Source organism: Triplophysa rosa, linkage group LG14 (genome assembly GCF_024868665.1).
Source record: "Triplophysa rosa linkage group LG14, Trosa_1v2, whole genome shotgun sequence".
Taxonomy (NCBI): Eukaryota; Metazoa; Chordata; class Actinopteri; order Cypriniformes; family Nemacheilidae; genus Triplophysa; species Triplophysa rosa.
The window spans coordinates 11,302,884-11,318,618 of record NC_079903.1 but is presented as its reverse complement, the minus strand read 5'-3'; the positions used below and the strand labels follow the sequence as shown (position 1 = coordinate 11,318,618).

Genomic DNA, 15,735 nt, shown 5'->3' with positions numbered 1-15,735 from the left:
TATTACTTTTGTATGATTATTTCTAAATAAATATAAAACATACTTTCCCGCTGATTAAAGTTAATGTGATATTCACCCCAAAATCTTCAAAGGAATAGTTCACCCAAAAATGAAAATCCTGTCATCATTCACTCACCCTTTTGTCATTTCAAACCTGACTTTCTTCTGCAGAACACAAAAGAAGATATTTTGAAATATCACTTCTTGTGTAGAGCTGAAATGTGTACATCACAATGATGAAATCAGCTTTGTGATTATAATATTTATGATTCTTAATGAGCTGACTGGGAATAAGGTCCACCCTATAAAAACACAGCAAAAACAGCTGAGAGCTTGGAGGTTTTGTGCACATCACATCTTCCCAGTCGACAACATCGTTCATGGCCTAATTGAACCATCATGCCGAACTTAACAGAAAACAATTTTAGCAACGCTGTGGTGTATAATGTCAAACTATTGATTGTGCAGGTTCTGGTTGGAATACTTCTGTATGTAAATGGACTGATGATCTTCACCTTCCTGAAGAAAGAAGTCTTCTGGGTTGAGACGCGGTACATTCTGTTTGCTCAGACACTTTTCGTTGACTCTACTAATATGCTGTTAACTGATTTAGCCATGGTGGGGAGTTTTAATCAATATCCTGTACACATAATTCCTTGTTGTATCTTCTGTACACTTATGTCTTTACTCAGTATTTGTACTCCTGTGACTCTTGCAGCGATGTGTTTGGAGCGTTATGTGGCTATTTGTATGCCTCTAAGACACTCCAGCATTTCTACACCCAAGAACACATTTATTGGCCTTCTTGTCTTATGGACTATCAGTTTTGTAATACCGCTGTTTGTTCTAACTGTGTTTCTTGTTTATACCTACCCTATTGGTCTGGGCTCATATGTTGTGTGCAGTCTGGAGGTGATGTTACGAGTAAAATGGCTGGCAGACACGAGGGCCGCGAGTCTACAGATATTATTTATCATTTTATTTTGTCTTGTTGTTTCCACATACATTAAAATTGTGCTTGCAGCTCGATCGGCCTCCTCCGATAAAAAGCAGTCAACTAATAAGAGTCTCAAAACCGTTATTCTCCACGGCATTCAGCTTTTTCTGTGTATGCTGCAGCTTTTAATGCCTTATATAGAAATGCCTTTATGGAAAGTAGATGTTGTGCTGTTTCTGAATGTAAAATACTCAAATTTCGTTCTGTTTATGATCTCACCTCGATGTCTGAGTCCATTAATTTATGGATTAAGAGACAAAAAGTTCCGTCAGGCTATGAAACATTATGCATTTTGTGGAGTTTCTTTGGATGATAAAAAGTATAAAATCAGACATGTAAAGACAATCCCTCTAGAGGTGTAGATTTCTGCAAAGAAAGAAAGAGTTGACATATTGTTACTGTAATACAACATATTAATGTTTAACACACCATGTCATATTATAAACATTTGTTGTACTTCATTGCAAAACAATACATTTTGTACATTTACAGTATACATTATCCTTTATATAACAAATATGTAATGTGTTTCTGTGGTCTTTTTAAAAAAAATCAATGTAACTAATTCAATGTAGTTTTTTTTCCATTTAAATATAGTTTAATATTTTTGTGTATGTATTAAAATCACCAGTAGAGAATCAAATGTAACTGAGTGTGAATTGTGAATTTCGTTGAGGAAACTCAAACAAATGTAATAGTTTATTGAGATGTAATCGTTGACTCTACAAATATGCAGTTAATATGACGCTGATGGGGAATTTTTACCAATATCTTCTACATAATAGACCTATTTCACAGCATGACGTGACCGTTTCTTGCTTGTGCGTCACCTGCTGGCCTGGACTCATATGTTGTGTGTGGTGTGGAGGTGATGTTACGGGTAAACTGGCTGGCAGACACGATGCAGCAGATATTAATTGTGCTCTTGTATTGCATTGTCATATCCACATACATGAAGATTATGAGAACAGCCCAATCAGCCTCCTCTGATAACAAGAACTCAACTAATAAGAGTCTCAAAACTGTAATTCTCCACAGCATTCAGCTTTTTCTGTGTAATGTGCAGCATGTAACCCCTTATTTAGAAATACATTTGTTGAAAATAAATGTCATCCTGTTTCAGAATGCGAGATACTCCACTTACATTCTCTTTATCATCTTGCCTCGTTGTCTGAGTCCCTTAATTTATGGATTAAGAGACAAAAAGTTCTGTCAGGCTCTGAAACATTATGTTTTTTGTGGCATCGCAAAGGTGTAGTTAGCCATTCTGCAAACAATAAAGAGTGCATGTATTGTTTTAGTAAAATAAATAACACTAATGTCATATTACATGATTTACTGTACTTTATAGTGCTTTGTACTTGTATCTTAACTTCCACATGGATAGGCTTACAATATGCTATGAACAACAAAAATATATGCAATGTTTTTAAACAGTAATCTTGTAAACTGAGTTTATATCTATTAATAATTAGTTCAATATTTATAAACAGTAACTGTGTATTTGTGTTACTATTTGTGTTAAAGATTTATCTAACCTATACAGTTTTATGAAATTAAATGTAAGTGTGAAGTGTAAATTCATCAAACAGCTGTGATATTACTTTTTATGAATTATATACTAATAAATATTTAAATTAACATTAGGATTAATGAATGCTGTAAAGTTCGTGCTAACTAATGTATTGACCAATGCTTACAGTATTGTAACATGCTATAGTTTATTAGAAACAGAAATCTTTAGGTTGTTTATATGGTTCACTGATGTTTAACATTATGCTTAACAAATATCAGAACCTTTGATGTAATTTGTTTTATGTGCTCAAATTACCTTTTGACTAGCACTGGATATAGAGTAGGCTTACAATATGCTATGCATAACACAACAACTTTCTTTTACTTGCAAATATTTATGTCAATAAATAGCTAAATATTTATATAATTACATGTTGAAATAATTCATGTTTGACATAACCATGAGTCATGTTAATTAATGTTGTTGACAAATGTTAACAAATAGAAAGGGCTATGTTTACTAGGTGATGAAATCTTCACATTGCTTACATGGTCAGCTAGAAATTACTGCATACAAACTGCCTTGTTTCAGTGCATGTCTGTGCTTATTAAATAAACATGACGATCAACGATTGTGCGTTTAGTGTTGTTAATGATGATAATAAGAGTAAGTAAAGAAAACCAATATAGCAGATGTAGTGGAGTGATTTGTCACCAGCATGAATAGGTGTCATCTTTGACTTACCACCAGAGGTCACTGTCTTCCATTTAATGACAAGGACTGTTACGCAGCAATTTAATTGAAGCAAACCTCTGGTGTGTTTAAATTCTCAGACATTCAAAATGCAATTTTAATTTAAAATGTGAAAGATCATGATCTACAATATGATCCCAGCACGTGTACATTTTCATGAGCTCTTTATTCATGAAAAAGGATGGCAGGAGGAGCTGTGACATCACTGCAAGGTGCTCGAGTGAAAGTAAAACTAGTAACTTCAAACTGCTGTATGTTGTAGATCGACGACTTGAAAAACTTGATCTGGTTATAGAGCAGTAGATTATAGGCCTATATATTTAACTCGAATCACTTGGTCAAAACCAGAGTTTAGCAAGAGTCGTGACGAGTAAAATACTCAACTTTCTATACGACAACAAGGTCAGAATTGTATGCGAGTCGTTTGACTTTAACGAAAAGAAAAGTTTATTTTCTTTTGTCACATAATGACGACATATTATTAACCAGGAAATACCTGCACTGCACACAACCTGAACTCACGGAATTTTTGAATGAAGGTAAAAAGTATTTTGTTTAAGATAACATTTTGAGTTTAAGATACATTCGGTTTATAATGAATTGCTTTAGAAAATAGTTTCCTTAATAAAAGATTCATTTACTAAAAAACTTAAGACAGATTTGAGATTCTATTATCAATTTTGCCTTTTGCAAAACAACATGTTTAACTGCCAAGACAGAGCAGAAATAGGCTACTGTATCACTTTTAATGTTAGATTTTATATCATTTATGTATTACTTTTTAGGAAACACTTCACAATAAGGTGCTATTAGTTAATATTAGCAATGCGTTAGCTAACATTAGCTAACAATGAACAATTTAGTTTTTCAGCATTTATTAATCCTTCAATGTTAGTTCATGTCAGTAAGTTATTCATGTTAGTTCATGGTGCATTAACTAATGTTAACAGTGACAACGTTTGATTTTAATAATGTATTAGTAAATGCTAAAATTAACATGAGTTAATATTAATAAATGCTGTAGAAGTATTATTAATTTTGTTAGTTCATGTTAGCTAATGCAGACAGACGACTCATTCGCGTGATTCAGGGTCGACAAATAGGCCTAACTTTGTTATTTGTTCACTTTTGGCTTTACAAATTGGCAGACTGATTACATTCACACACGACAACATAACACACTGCTTTAAATGTAATTTTAAGGACATTGTAATAGTTACTTTTTAAAGAAACACTTTAGAACATTTGCTCACGGCTCCCCATGTGGTTGATAAGTGCAATTGTCTATTACCAGTGTTGTAAATACACGCGGGCAGCACAATACATGTGAATTTGTTTAAGTAAGCTGATGGACCGCTGATTCATTCAAGAACGAAGCAAGTGTCTTGATGAATGACTCACTGCATCATTATCTCGTCCGAGTCGTTCAAAACATGGATTCATTTAGGAGAGAAACACCGCAAAAAGACAGATGAAAGTGTTCAAATGAATGTTAATGCGCATTATGCAACATTAGTTACGGCACTACGATACTACAGTTTAAAAAACAGAGCGGCATCGCAGGAATTTTGAAGCTTTAGCATCGCGATGCTACCGTAGCACTGGTACACCGTGCAACCCTAGTATGTACGGACCCGAACACAGAATTTACAGAGTGTGGTTGTAGCCGCTTTGAGGCTGCTCAGGAAGCAGCGGCAGTAGAATTCGTGTGGTTAAGTGTCGTTCTAACACTGAAATAATTTTAGAGACATTGTTTTAAGGTCGAAAAACTACAAAGTGTTGTTAGCACAGGAACATTTTTAGCAATAGCCAAAAATACATTGTATGGGTCAAAATTGTAGATTTTTCTTTTATACCACAAATCATTAGGATATTAAGTAAGGATTATGTTCCATGAAGATATTTTGTAAATTTCCCACCGTAAATACTGTACATAAAAAATGAATAGTTCTGCCATGAAACTCTAGACGGCGCAGTCCTAAGTCTAACCTATCCGACATAATAACTACACGCGAAGTGATTGGTTTCCTCTGTACCAGCAGCCAATGAGCTTGCTGCTCAAGACTGTTTTTTGTTGTCTGGGGTCACAATTATTTGCTTGACTGGTCATGTTACCTGCTGTCAATGCCATATGTTTTCCTAAATAGGTATTAAGAAGAGGAGAACAATGGCGGAATCTTCACCAAAATCACCACAGGCCAGGAGAAATAGTCTGGATAGACCTCCAATAAGTCAGTAACCTGTTTTAATATTATTTGCATGAAACACTTGTTAATTGTTCTTGACTGCATGCATACATAATGATAAATGTACCTGATAAACGGTCTTTGTTTGTCTTTACCTTTCAGGCCTGACATCCTCTAGTAGTTCACTCTCAGAGGAGCTGCAGTGCTCAATCTGTCTGGATGTGTTTACTGATCCAGTCACCACTCCATGTGGACACAACTTCTGTAAATGCTGTTTGAAACTGTGCTGGGACATGAGTCAAGATTATCTCTGCCCACTCTGTAAAGAAACATTTAATAAAAGGCCTGATTTCAAAATTAACACAGCCTTTACACAAATTGTGCAGCTCTTTAAGGAAATGTCTGCTCAGACAAAATCGGAGGTTCTGTGTGACATGTGTGAGGATAAAAAGATTAAAGCCCTGAAGTCCTGCCTGGTGTGTCAGATCTCTTACTGTGAAACTCACCTGGAGCCTCATAAGAGAATCCCAAATTTAAAGAAACACAAACTAATCGATCCTGTGAAGAAGCCTGAGGACTATATATGCCAGAAACATGAGAAACCTCTGGAGATGTTCTGTAGAGATGATCAGACTTATGTGTGTTTACTGTGTGCTGTGACAGATCACAAGACTCACAACACTGTTGCTCTAGAGGAAGAAAGTGAAGAGAGGAAGGTACAGTAGAAAATCTAAAAAAAAAAACACTCTACACTCTAAAAAAAAAAGCGGTTCATGGCTCGTAATCATAGGAAAACCACTTTTAGTGCTATAGAACCATATTCTAGTGCTTCAGGTGCTTTTCAAAAAAGTGCTTCTTTGGGATGACTGAGGTGCTATATAGAACCGCTGAAGAACCATACAGGGGCTTAACAGGTTCTTTAAAAGGAAACGGTACTATATAGCACCTCGGTCACCCCAAAGAACCACCGAAGCACCAAGATATGGTGCTATATAGAACTAATAGTGGTTTCCCTATGATGATGATTAGGAGCAAAGAAACACTTGTAGCGCTATTTTTTCTTTTTTTAGTAACAACCTACAATGTAATTGCTTTCATTAACTATTTATGTCAGGAGCTTTGATCTGTGTTCATTGATAAATTGTGCAGGTTTCTTCAGCCTCACCTGATGAAGATGCAGACAGATGTACGGCAGATGATCCAGGACAGAATAAAGAGAATTCAAGACATTAAACACTTAGCAGAAATGGGAAATGTGAGTACTTAGTCTTGGGGACTCAGGCTATCATCTTCAATATTATTGGGGTTCTTAGTGACGTTTCATTTTATGTATTTCTATCTGTTCAATTTTTTTTTTAAAGCCATAGGATTTAGACTGAACAAAATTATAAACACAACACTTTTGTTTTTGCCCCCATTTTTCATGAGCTGAACTCAAAGATGTAAGATGTTTTCTATGTACACAAAAGGCCTAATTCTCTCAAAAATTGTTCACAAATATGTCTAAATCTGTGTTAGTGAGCACTTCTCCTTTCCCGAGATAATCCATCCACCTCAGGTGTGGCATATCAAGATGCTGATTACACAGCATGATTATAGCACAGGTGTGCCTTAGGCTGGCCACAATAAAAGGCCACTCTAAAATGTGCAGTTTTATAATGATGTACATTTTATCATGATGTACATAGAAGTTCAGCTCATGAAAAATGGGGGCAAAAACAAAAGCTTTGCGTTTATAATATTGTTCAGTGTATTTAGAAATATAAATAGAAACACTGAGACCGTTATGAAATGATTGTGAGAGCCTTTGTGTAGAAATTTGGAATTTAAAATGTTTGAGTTATCAAAATCTCTAATACTGTATATAATGTCTTGGCCGATCTGACCACCACATGAGACTTTGAAATAGCTTTTAAAACTCGAACACCGTGTCTACACCGGATGTGGCGAGATGCGACAAAAGACAATAGAACGCATTAGAACCCATTGTAATTTAACATTGGATGCAGCGCGCGGTGCAACTCGACAATCCCATTAGAACAAGCATTGTGTCGAGTCGCATCAGCCGCGTTCGGTGTAGAGATGGTGTAATTGAGACACTGAGATTACTGTAAAAATATATATTTGTTCCAGTTAATATCATACACACAATAATATAGGGCTGTCAACGTTAACCCGTTTATGCATGCGATTACTTTTTTTAGATTAAAGTGTTAAAAAATGAAATTAACGCAGCATCCGTTTTTTCTGTCAACCCTTGTGTAGAGTTACATTATATAATCACGTTCTTATTCCTTTAAAGGCCTTTAAACCATTTAAGAGAGATTTGAAATGGTTGCTTTGATGAGTCCAGTATAGAGGGTAAGCATTTACATCACTTTCTCATGTGAACACACCCCCTTGAGTGGCAAAACACTCAGCAAAATGCTTGGAGGTTACTCGACTTTCCAGTGGCAGCTCCTGCCGGTCAGCTGAAGATTGAACCCCTATTGAAACATTTTCTACTCGAGCAAAACATTTTGACTTAATCTGCATCTAACAAGATTTACATTGCTGTTCTAAATGTTGTTTGTATGAAATACATCTGCTTAGAATGTTAAAAGAAATAGGAGATCTCTCCCAATACTGTGGTTATATTTATCTAAGGTTACAAAACGCTGGGAAAACGTAACATTTACGCAACATATTAATGCAATATCGCTCTCGTAGTCATGTGATAGTCAGACTTAGCTTAGTGGCGGAGGCGGAGTGATACAAACAGTGAAGCGGTTCCCGTGTTGAAACTGGTGGAATATCGCATGGCTCTCAGCCATTCATAATCGAGAACCAGAAAGAACTTTTGTATAAAAGGTGTAGAAAGTAGGTAGGTAACACTATTATGATATGGTTCAACAAAAACAACTTACCTGATTCCAGGGCTGGACTAGGACAAAAAAATCTGCCCTGGTCCCCGGCCCACTACATTCGATCACAAATACCACCATCTTTGTGTCCCTTTAAATATGTATTCCAACTCCTTGATTGCCTAAGAAATATTTCTCCCATGGGAGATAATAAAAGGAAACGTAACTAATAAAAAGTTACTAACGTAAATTCGGTTCCCTGAGATACGAGAACGAGTATTGCGTAGCAGGACGCTATGGGGAAAACTCCTTTTCTCCGATGATTGAAACTTTTAATAACGCAGTGAATAATGCATGGCCATTGGTTAGTGCAAAGTAAAATTTTGAACCAATGGAAGTGAAGCTGCACGGACCTATGGCGATGGAGCCCGCCAAACTGGGCGCGGCTTATGGCTATATAAACAGACACATCGCTGCAGTGTCCTCAGGTTACTTCGACTGAAGCGATGACCAGCTGCAGCTTGTAAGCACGGCTAGGAACGCAGTACTCGTTCCCGTATCTCAGGGAACCGAGGTTACGTTAGTAACCGAGTACGTTCCCTATCGATACTTCACTCGTACTGTGTAGCTATGGGGAACGAATATAATCCCGCCGTGCTACAAGAGGAACGCCAGTTTACCCCGGAGCCAGGGCTCGGGGGCTAAGTATGGAGCAGGGGAACCCTGCGGTAGCGGAAGGGGCCAAGCTAAGAGGTGGCCCAGTCCGATTAATCGTCCCAATGACAGTGTGCTTGGTGCTAGTGAGGTTGGAAAGGAACTATCAGTCCGGCGACATAGTGTGAGCCCGTTAAGCAGAGAGGACCCGAGCCTGCAAGGCCGGGACGTCCAGACTATAGAATCTGGTGAATGTGGACAGCGAAGGCCAGCAGGCTGCAGCACAAATCTCCACTATGGACACACCGCTAGACCATGCCCATGAAGAGGTAACACCTCTAGTAGAGTGGGCTCTAACTCCCTTGGGGCATTGAAGGCCCATGGAAGAATATGCTGGCGTAATAGCCTTAACTATACATTTAGAAAGTCTCTGCTTCGTGACCGAGGACCCTTTGGTGCGGTCACTGAAGCAAACAAAGAGCTGTTCCGACCACCTGAAGGGGGCAGAACACTCGATGTAAACCTTCAGTGCTCTGACAGGGCAGAGCAGGTTCAGCTCCGGGTCCTGCTCAGAAAAGGGGAGCGCACAAAGCGTCACTACCTGTGCTCTAAACAATGTAGAGAGCACCTTAGGTACGTAGCCATGCCTTGGTTTGAGGACCACCCTAGAGTCGTCAGGCCCAAATTCAAGGCAGGTGGGGCTCACAGAGAGCGCCTGTAAATTGCCCATGCGTTTAACCGATGCCAGAGCTAGAAGCAGAGTGGTTTTAAGCATCAGGGAACAGAGGTCCACAGACTACAAAGGCAAAAAGAGTAAATTGGGCAATGAGCATTGTCTTCTGAGGCAAAAAGATCAACTTCTGCCTTGCCGAAGATCTCCCATATTTTCTGAAGCAACAGGGGGTGAAGCGTCCATTCTTCTGAAGGGACATTGCTCCGAGATAACATGTCCGCTCCTTGGTTCAGCCTGCCCGGCACGTGTGTCGCTAAACGCAGATTGAGCTGGACCCATTCCAAAGAGACAAAGTACCAGGGAAAAAGGAGCCTCAAAGAGAGGCCTCCCTGGTGATTTATGTAGGACACCACCGTCATACTGTCCGACCGGACTAAGATGTGGCGATCCCGTAAGACCTGCAGGAAATTGTGAAGGGCCAGCAACACTGCCTGCATCTCGAGGCAGTTGATGTGCAGGCTTCTTTCCTGGTCCGACCAATGGCCGAAGGCCGGCATGCCATCGACAGAGCCCCTCATGTTGAAGCAGGGGCGATTCTAGGTTTTCAATATTAGGGGGGCTCAGCCTCCAATGAATATATATATATATAGCCACACTCTAAGCACCACATACTCTATACATTACTAAAATAAAAAATTAAGAAAGAATATGCAGAAAAGCATGAAGACAAGTTATTGTTATTCAAATTAATATCACATTAATCAGTCAATATGCAACATTTATAATTCAAAGTGACAACAACAGCCACAAATCCATATAATAAATGTCACAATCACTGCTGAATCATTATTTAGTAGGAATAACTTGATATGATGTTTCCCTGCCATTCATTCTGATTAGCATGAGCGCTGTCACTTCTGTGCATGACTGCGTTCATCTATTACATCCACAATATGTTTTAAATTAATAATAAAAATACTGAAGCATCTGAAAAACGACAAAGAGCTTTTAGGTACACTTTTGTTTCTTCGGAACTCAGAACAATGAATAACAGAGCCGCACCAGGCTGAACTACAGTAACGTAACTCTATCTGGCCGTCGACGTCTTTCCGGGGCTGTCAAAACTACAGTCAACTCTCTATAACTTAGGTGCAGAAAAATCAAACAGCACATCATCATGAATGACACATTTCTGTGATCGTTTTCTAAAGTATGCCGTCATTGGTGTGAAGTGATGCTTTCATTTTGCTGGAGGTAACGTAAACTACTAACGTTAGTTAACGAGGGGTGAACTTTTTTACAGTGGATGGGAAGGGGTCTTGTATCATATTACATTGTATTACATTATTACTCATAATATTTTAGGGGGGGGCTAAACTAGAACTTTATCACTGATGAACCCCTTTGGTTTTAATGAGAATTTTTTTACAAGGGTGGTGTCACAAACTGCTCCGAGACTCAGAGGTTGAAGATCTAAATGCAGCTTTAATCCACAAACGATACAGGCAATGGTCTGGGCAGGCAGAAAACAGGCATAAACGATATAACAGGCAAAGGTCGGGGCAGGCAGCAGAGGTTCCAAAACGATAAGCAAATCCAAGAATCAAACCACAAGTAATCCAATCGAAGAACGCTCAGAAATGCAGTGGGACACAAACAAGACTTCACAATGACTGAAAGTAAAACCAGGGTTTAAATAGGCAGAGAGACAACACTAAACTAGACTCAGGTGAGAGTGATTAACATAATAAGTCTGGCAATGGATTATGGGAAGTGTAGTGTGTATATGAAAGTCCGGGTGATGATATGAGTGCCCTCTGGTGGAGCACGAGGGCACTGCAGCTAACACACGTTACAGGTGAATTAGAACCCCGAACCTATGAAATACTTGGCAAAAGTTCAACCACTAGACCATAGAGGCACATGTATACTTTCCTATTTTAATAAGAGTAAAGACTGTAAAGAACTTCAATTTCAACATAAAATTTTTGTATATGTTCTTATTGATTGACAGCACTAGCATATTTAGTATGAAGTAAAAATAAGAATTTGATGTGTTTCTTGACTTCTCAGAAAAGCTCAGGGAAAGAGAAAGCAGACAGTGTTCAGCTCTTCACTGCTCTGATCAGATTTGTAGAAAGATGTCAGGCTGAGCTGATAGAGATGATGGAGCAGAAGCAGAAAGCAGCAGAGAAACATGAGGAAGATCTCATTGAAGGTCTGGAGCAGGAGATCATTGAGCTGAAGTGGAGAGACAGTGAGCTGGAGAACCTTTTACGTACTACAGATCATCTTCACCTCCTGCAGGTAAGTCCTTCTCCGCTCCCCCGAAAGGGTTTATGATAAAAGAGACGCTCGCGTTCAGAAGACACTGCGTTAACACTTAACTCTGATTACACATGAGACTAAGCAAGTATCTAGCAAACGCGAGCGTCTCTTTTAATAAAAACCCTTTCTACGCGTCTGCAGCAGGCACATATTTTGACATGACGCGCCACACACATGACAGGGATAAATACATCGATACACCGAGCTTCGCATTACTGCTTCCCCTGAAGAGGAGTCACGGATCGCCACTGCTATGCTTGTGTTTACACCAGACATCTGTCCTTCACCACGAACGATTTTTGAAGTGTAGGCTGACAGTTTTGTTAATTGTTGAAGGCACAGGTGAATTCTGGGTGGATTTGTGCATGCCCTAGACTTGTGGTGTGAGCGGTATCGGAGCGGAACCGGAGCGAGACAGAGCGATCGCTCCGGCCTTTGGATAAAAACCCGCTCCGCGCTCCGACTATATTTCGCACGCTCCGCTCACATGCTCTGTCCCCCAGTAACATCTGCATTCGCTCTGTTTCTGAACACCTATCAAACTCTGGCATGAGCTTTGACATTTTGTGAAAGTGTTTCTCTCTCACTTCTTTAAATTGATCACAATGAAGGAGAAAATGTGTCTCTGTTTCGACCTCACCGGTGTCACAGTGTGCACAGGCTCGTTCTTCCTTTGGAAGCCATGTTTGTCTGTGTCTGCCTCTCTCTACGGCAAGACTGAGTCTGTATTTGGTCAGGATCCGTCTCTGTTTTACATCTCCAACAGTGTAGAGATAATCTGTCAGATTGTATTTTCTGTTTAGGGTCCGATAGCATTCTAGTTTTCTTTGGTTTTTACTTTCCTTTTTCCCAATGATCTAAATATGACTTTTTACTTTCTTTGATAATTTGGTTTATTCTGATTTGGTTTTGTTCCGTTGTGCCGGTCTGAAGTTTCAGAGCCAGCTGGCAGATGGGACTAGCTTTAGGTCTCAGCTCTTGGGTTTTAAGTGCGTTAGGAGGATGAATTAGACTTGAATTAAGGTGTGTCCTGAATTTGAGGGAATGTTTTTGGATGTGTATGGGGGTATCTGCCTAATTCAGCCCTGCATGCATTAATTGGTGTTCTTCTCTGAACTCTTAAAATGTTTCTACAGAATTCAGCATGCAGGGATTCTATGGGGTGTTTATCCCATTTGGAGTAATCTGTCAGACACTGTGGACCCCAAACCTCGCAGCCATATAGAGCTATAGGCATAATTACACTATCAAAGATTTGACACCAGACTGTAACTCTCTCTGCTCCCATTACTGTACAACACTCCATATCCCAAGGGTTTTCTCCTTTCTTCTAATGTAGATTTATCCATCACTGTGTGGCCCAATATATACCAACAACTGGCCTGAAATCAGTGTTCCCGACACCAAGCTGAGTGTAGAACCTCTGGTGAGAGCTCTGACTAAACTACAGAAGACTCTAGACGAGAAGCTCACTGAAACTGGTGGGTGAAAATCAAATGCAGCACACAGATTTTCATTTTTAAATTTTGTTAAAGGGATAGTTAACTGAAGAATGAAAATTCTTCACAAACTTGTAAAAATACACATGTGAACTTGTAAAATACACACAGAAAGTAAAGGAAATCAATCATTGTATTTAACATGGCCTAGTTGATTCGTGTACTCTGTACTCTTGTTTTTTTTTACCATTCTCCAGTCTACCATACGTGTCTCATTATTTTTCATTATCATTTGTCTCTACAGTGCTAAAGACAGTGAAGCATTATGCAGGTAAAATCTGTGATGCATGACATTGAGATAAATGTAGTTTAAACAGTATTTTCTTTTGATTTTAAACAAACATTAAACATTTTCTGATCTCTCTCCCAGTTGATGTGAATCTGGATCCTGACACAGCTTTTCCAAATCTCATCCTGTCTGATGATGGAAAAGAAGTAAGATGGGGAAACATCAAACAGAACCTTCCGGACAACCCAGAGAGGTTTGACTACTGTAGCTGTGTGCTAGCAAAAGAGGGATTCTCCTCAGGAAGATTTTATTTTGAGGTGCAGGTAAAAGAAAAGAATAATTGGGATCTAGGAGTGGTCAGAGAATCCATTTGCAGAAAGGGAGCGGTCATACTGGCTCCTCAGAATGGATACTGGACGGTCGTTCTAAGAAATGGAAAGCAGTATAAGGCTTATGAGTCTCCCTCTCTTTCTCTTTCTCTGAGAGTGAAGCCGCAGGTTGTTGGGGTGTTTGTGGATTACAAGGAGGGTCTGGTCTCCTTCTATGATGTGGAATCCAGGTCTCATATCTATTCTTTTACTGGTCAGTGTTTCACTGAAAAACTTTATCCTTACTTTAGCCCTGATAATGATAGAGTTGGTGAAAATGCAGCCCCACTGATCATCTCACAAAGTAAAGTAGTGAAGTGAGACACATAATCAATCATAGAAAAGCCATATGATTTTCACCTGTTTAAAAACGTGATACTTTCCAATGTAAAATACCCACAGGTGAAATCATATGTGAAAACCATGTGAAATTTATGTGGATTTATATCATTATCTGTATATTCTTTTATTACTTAATATATAAGCAACAAGTTAATCCATTCTGGATGGATGATGACAGTGTTTTGGTAAACTATGTGTTAATGGTAAACACGGACAGACATTACATTTTAATGCTGGAAGTAATTCAACGTATCCATCATAAAAGTATCATTCTTAAGCCAAACCTCAAAGTTCAGTCTAAAATTTAGAATTCAGGCAGGCAGAACTCTACCTCTCTTGAGGTGGACTGGCTGTCTATTACTGTAAACCCTGATAAGTTAAGATAACTCAAAACATTTGTGGAAACTTATTACCACAAAACTTTTGAGTTGATAACTCAATTCTTTTGAGTAAAGAACACTAAACACATAAGTATAGTAAACTCAAAAGAATTAATTTTGAATAAACTTATTTTACATTTACTTGAGTTTCACTTAACTATGTTGTCATGAAGGAACAACAGCCAATTACAGTTGTAGTATTACCAATGTAATGCCTTCAGATCAAAATCTTGTTGTTTTCTGTTTTCCTCGTAAGCAAATGCTCTACTCGTCTGCACAATGGCAACCTCATTAAAATCACTAATGTCACAAAACTCTTTAAATAACAGAATAGAACATAATACTAAACATATTTAAGCCTCCTCCCATTGTAATTTTGATATAAATACATAAAATAACACTTTATTTCGAGATTTACTTCCATTTTTCAGTCCACACAAAGCATGCTGGGAATAGCTCTGACGTCACTGGAAGATATAATTACAATTTTTGAGTTAAGTGACTTCTTATTCTTGTGTCCCTGGAACTCAAAATATCAAAATAGTTAAACGCACTTAAAAGTTGTAAGATAAATGAACTTTTTCACAGTTTTGAGTACAGTTTGCTTATTTTTAATGAGTAGATTATACTGTTCGGGAATACAGTGGGGTTTACCCAGCCTGTGGCCAAAGATGGGGGGATAGGCTACAGCACAATACCCCCCCCCGCGCCACCCCCCTCCGAACAACTTGCAGAGGACGAGCAGGTTTGGAGAATGGATGGAACTTTAGCAATTTGTGTTCAGCTTGTCTATAATTAAAAGTAGAAATTAATGTCCTACTGAATGCTTCAATAAAAGTTAAATTGTAATAAGTTTGTGGGGGTTTTGTTGTTGCATAAAAGGTACATTTGCAGATAACGTGCAACTGTGTTTTTGTCAGTCAATAATTCTACCTTAAAAAATTCACATCAGCAGTCATAATGCATG

The 15,735-nt window shown here is 38.5% G+C and overlaps 2 protein-coding genes across 2 annotated transcripts; both read left to right on the top strand.

Moving 5' to 3' along the window:
* Positions 1-154: 154 nt before the first annotated feature.
* On the top strand, positions 155-1,493 carry LOC130565141 (odorant receptor 131-2-like). Its single transcript, XM_057351717.1, has one exon. It carries the CDS (start codon positions 400-402, stop codon positions 1,357-1,359), a length of 960 nt encoding a protein of 319 aa, XP_057207700.1. The 5' UTR covers positions 155-399; the 3' UTR covers positions 1,360-1,493.
* Positions 1,494-3,520: 2,027 nt separating this feature from the next.
* Positions 3,521-15,621, top strand: LOC130564927 (E3 ubiquitin-protein ligase TRIM39-like). The gene is made up of 8 exons (XM_057351388.1): positions 3,521-3,805; positions 5,414-5,497; positions 5,615-6,168; positions 6,612-6,707; positions 11,696-11,929; positions 13,290-13,431; positions 13,694-13,720; positions 13,820-15,621. The coding sequence occupies exons 2-8, from the start codon at positions 5,434-5,436 to the stop codon at positions 14,365-14,367; spliced, it is 1,665 nt and encodes a 554-aa protein (XP_057207371.1). The 5' UTR covers positions 3,521-3,805; positions 5,414-5,433; the 3' UTR covers positions 14,368-15,621.
* Positions 15,622-15,735: the final 114 nt, after the last annotated feature.

What these genes read in the sequence shown, in the direction of transcription:
- LOC130565141 (XM_057351717.1), top strand. Translation starts at nt 400, where the DNA reads ATGCCGAACTTAACAGAAAACAATTTTAGCAACGCTGTGGTGTATAAT.
- LOC130564927 (XM_057351388.1), top strand. Translation starts at nt 5,434, where the DNA reads ATGGCGGAATCTTCACCAAAATCACCACAGGCCAGGAGAAATAGTCTG. An exon ending in AAGAAAGTGAAGAGAGGAAG is followed by an intron (nt 6,169 to 6,611) that starts GTACAGTAGAAA and finishes AGGTTTCTTCAG; the next exon opens with CCTCACCTGATGAAGATGCA. An exon ending in GACAGTGAAGCATTATGCAG is followed by an intron (nt 13,721 to 13,819) that starts GTAAAATCTGTG and finishes TCTCTCTCCCAG; the next exon opens with TTGATGTGAATCTGGATCCT.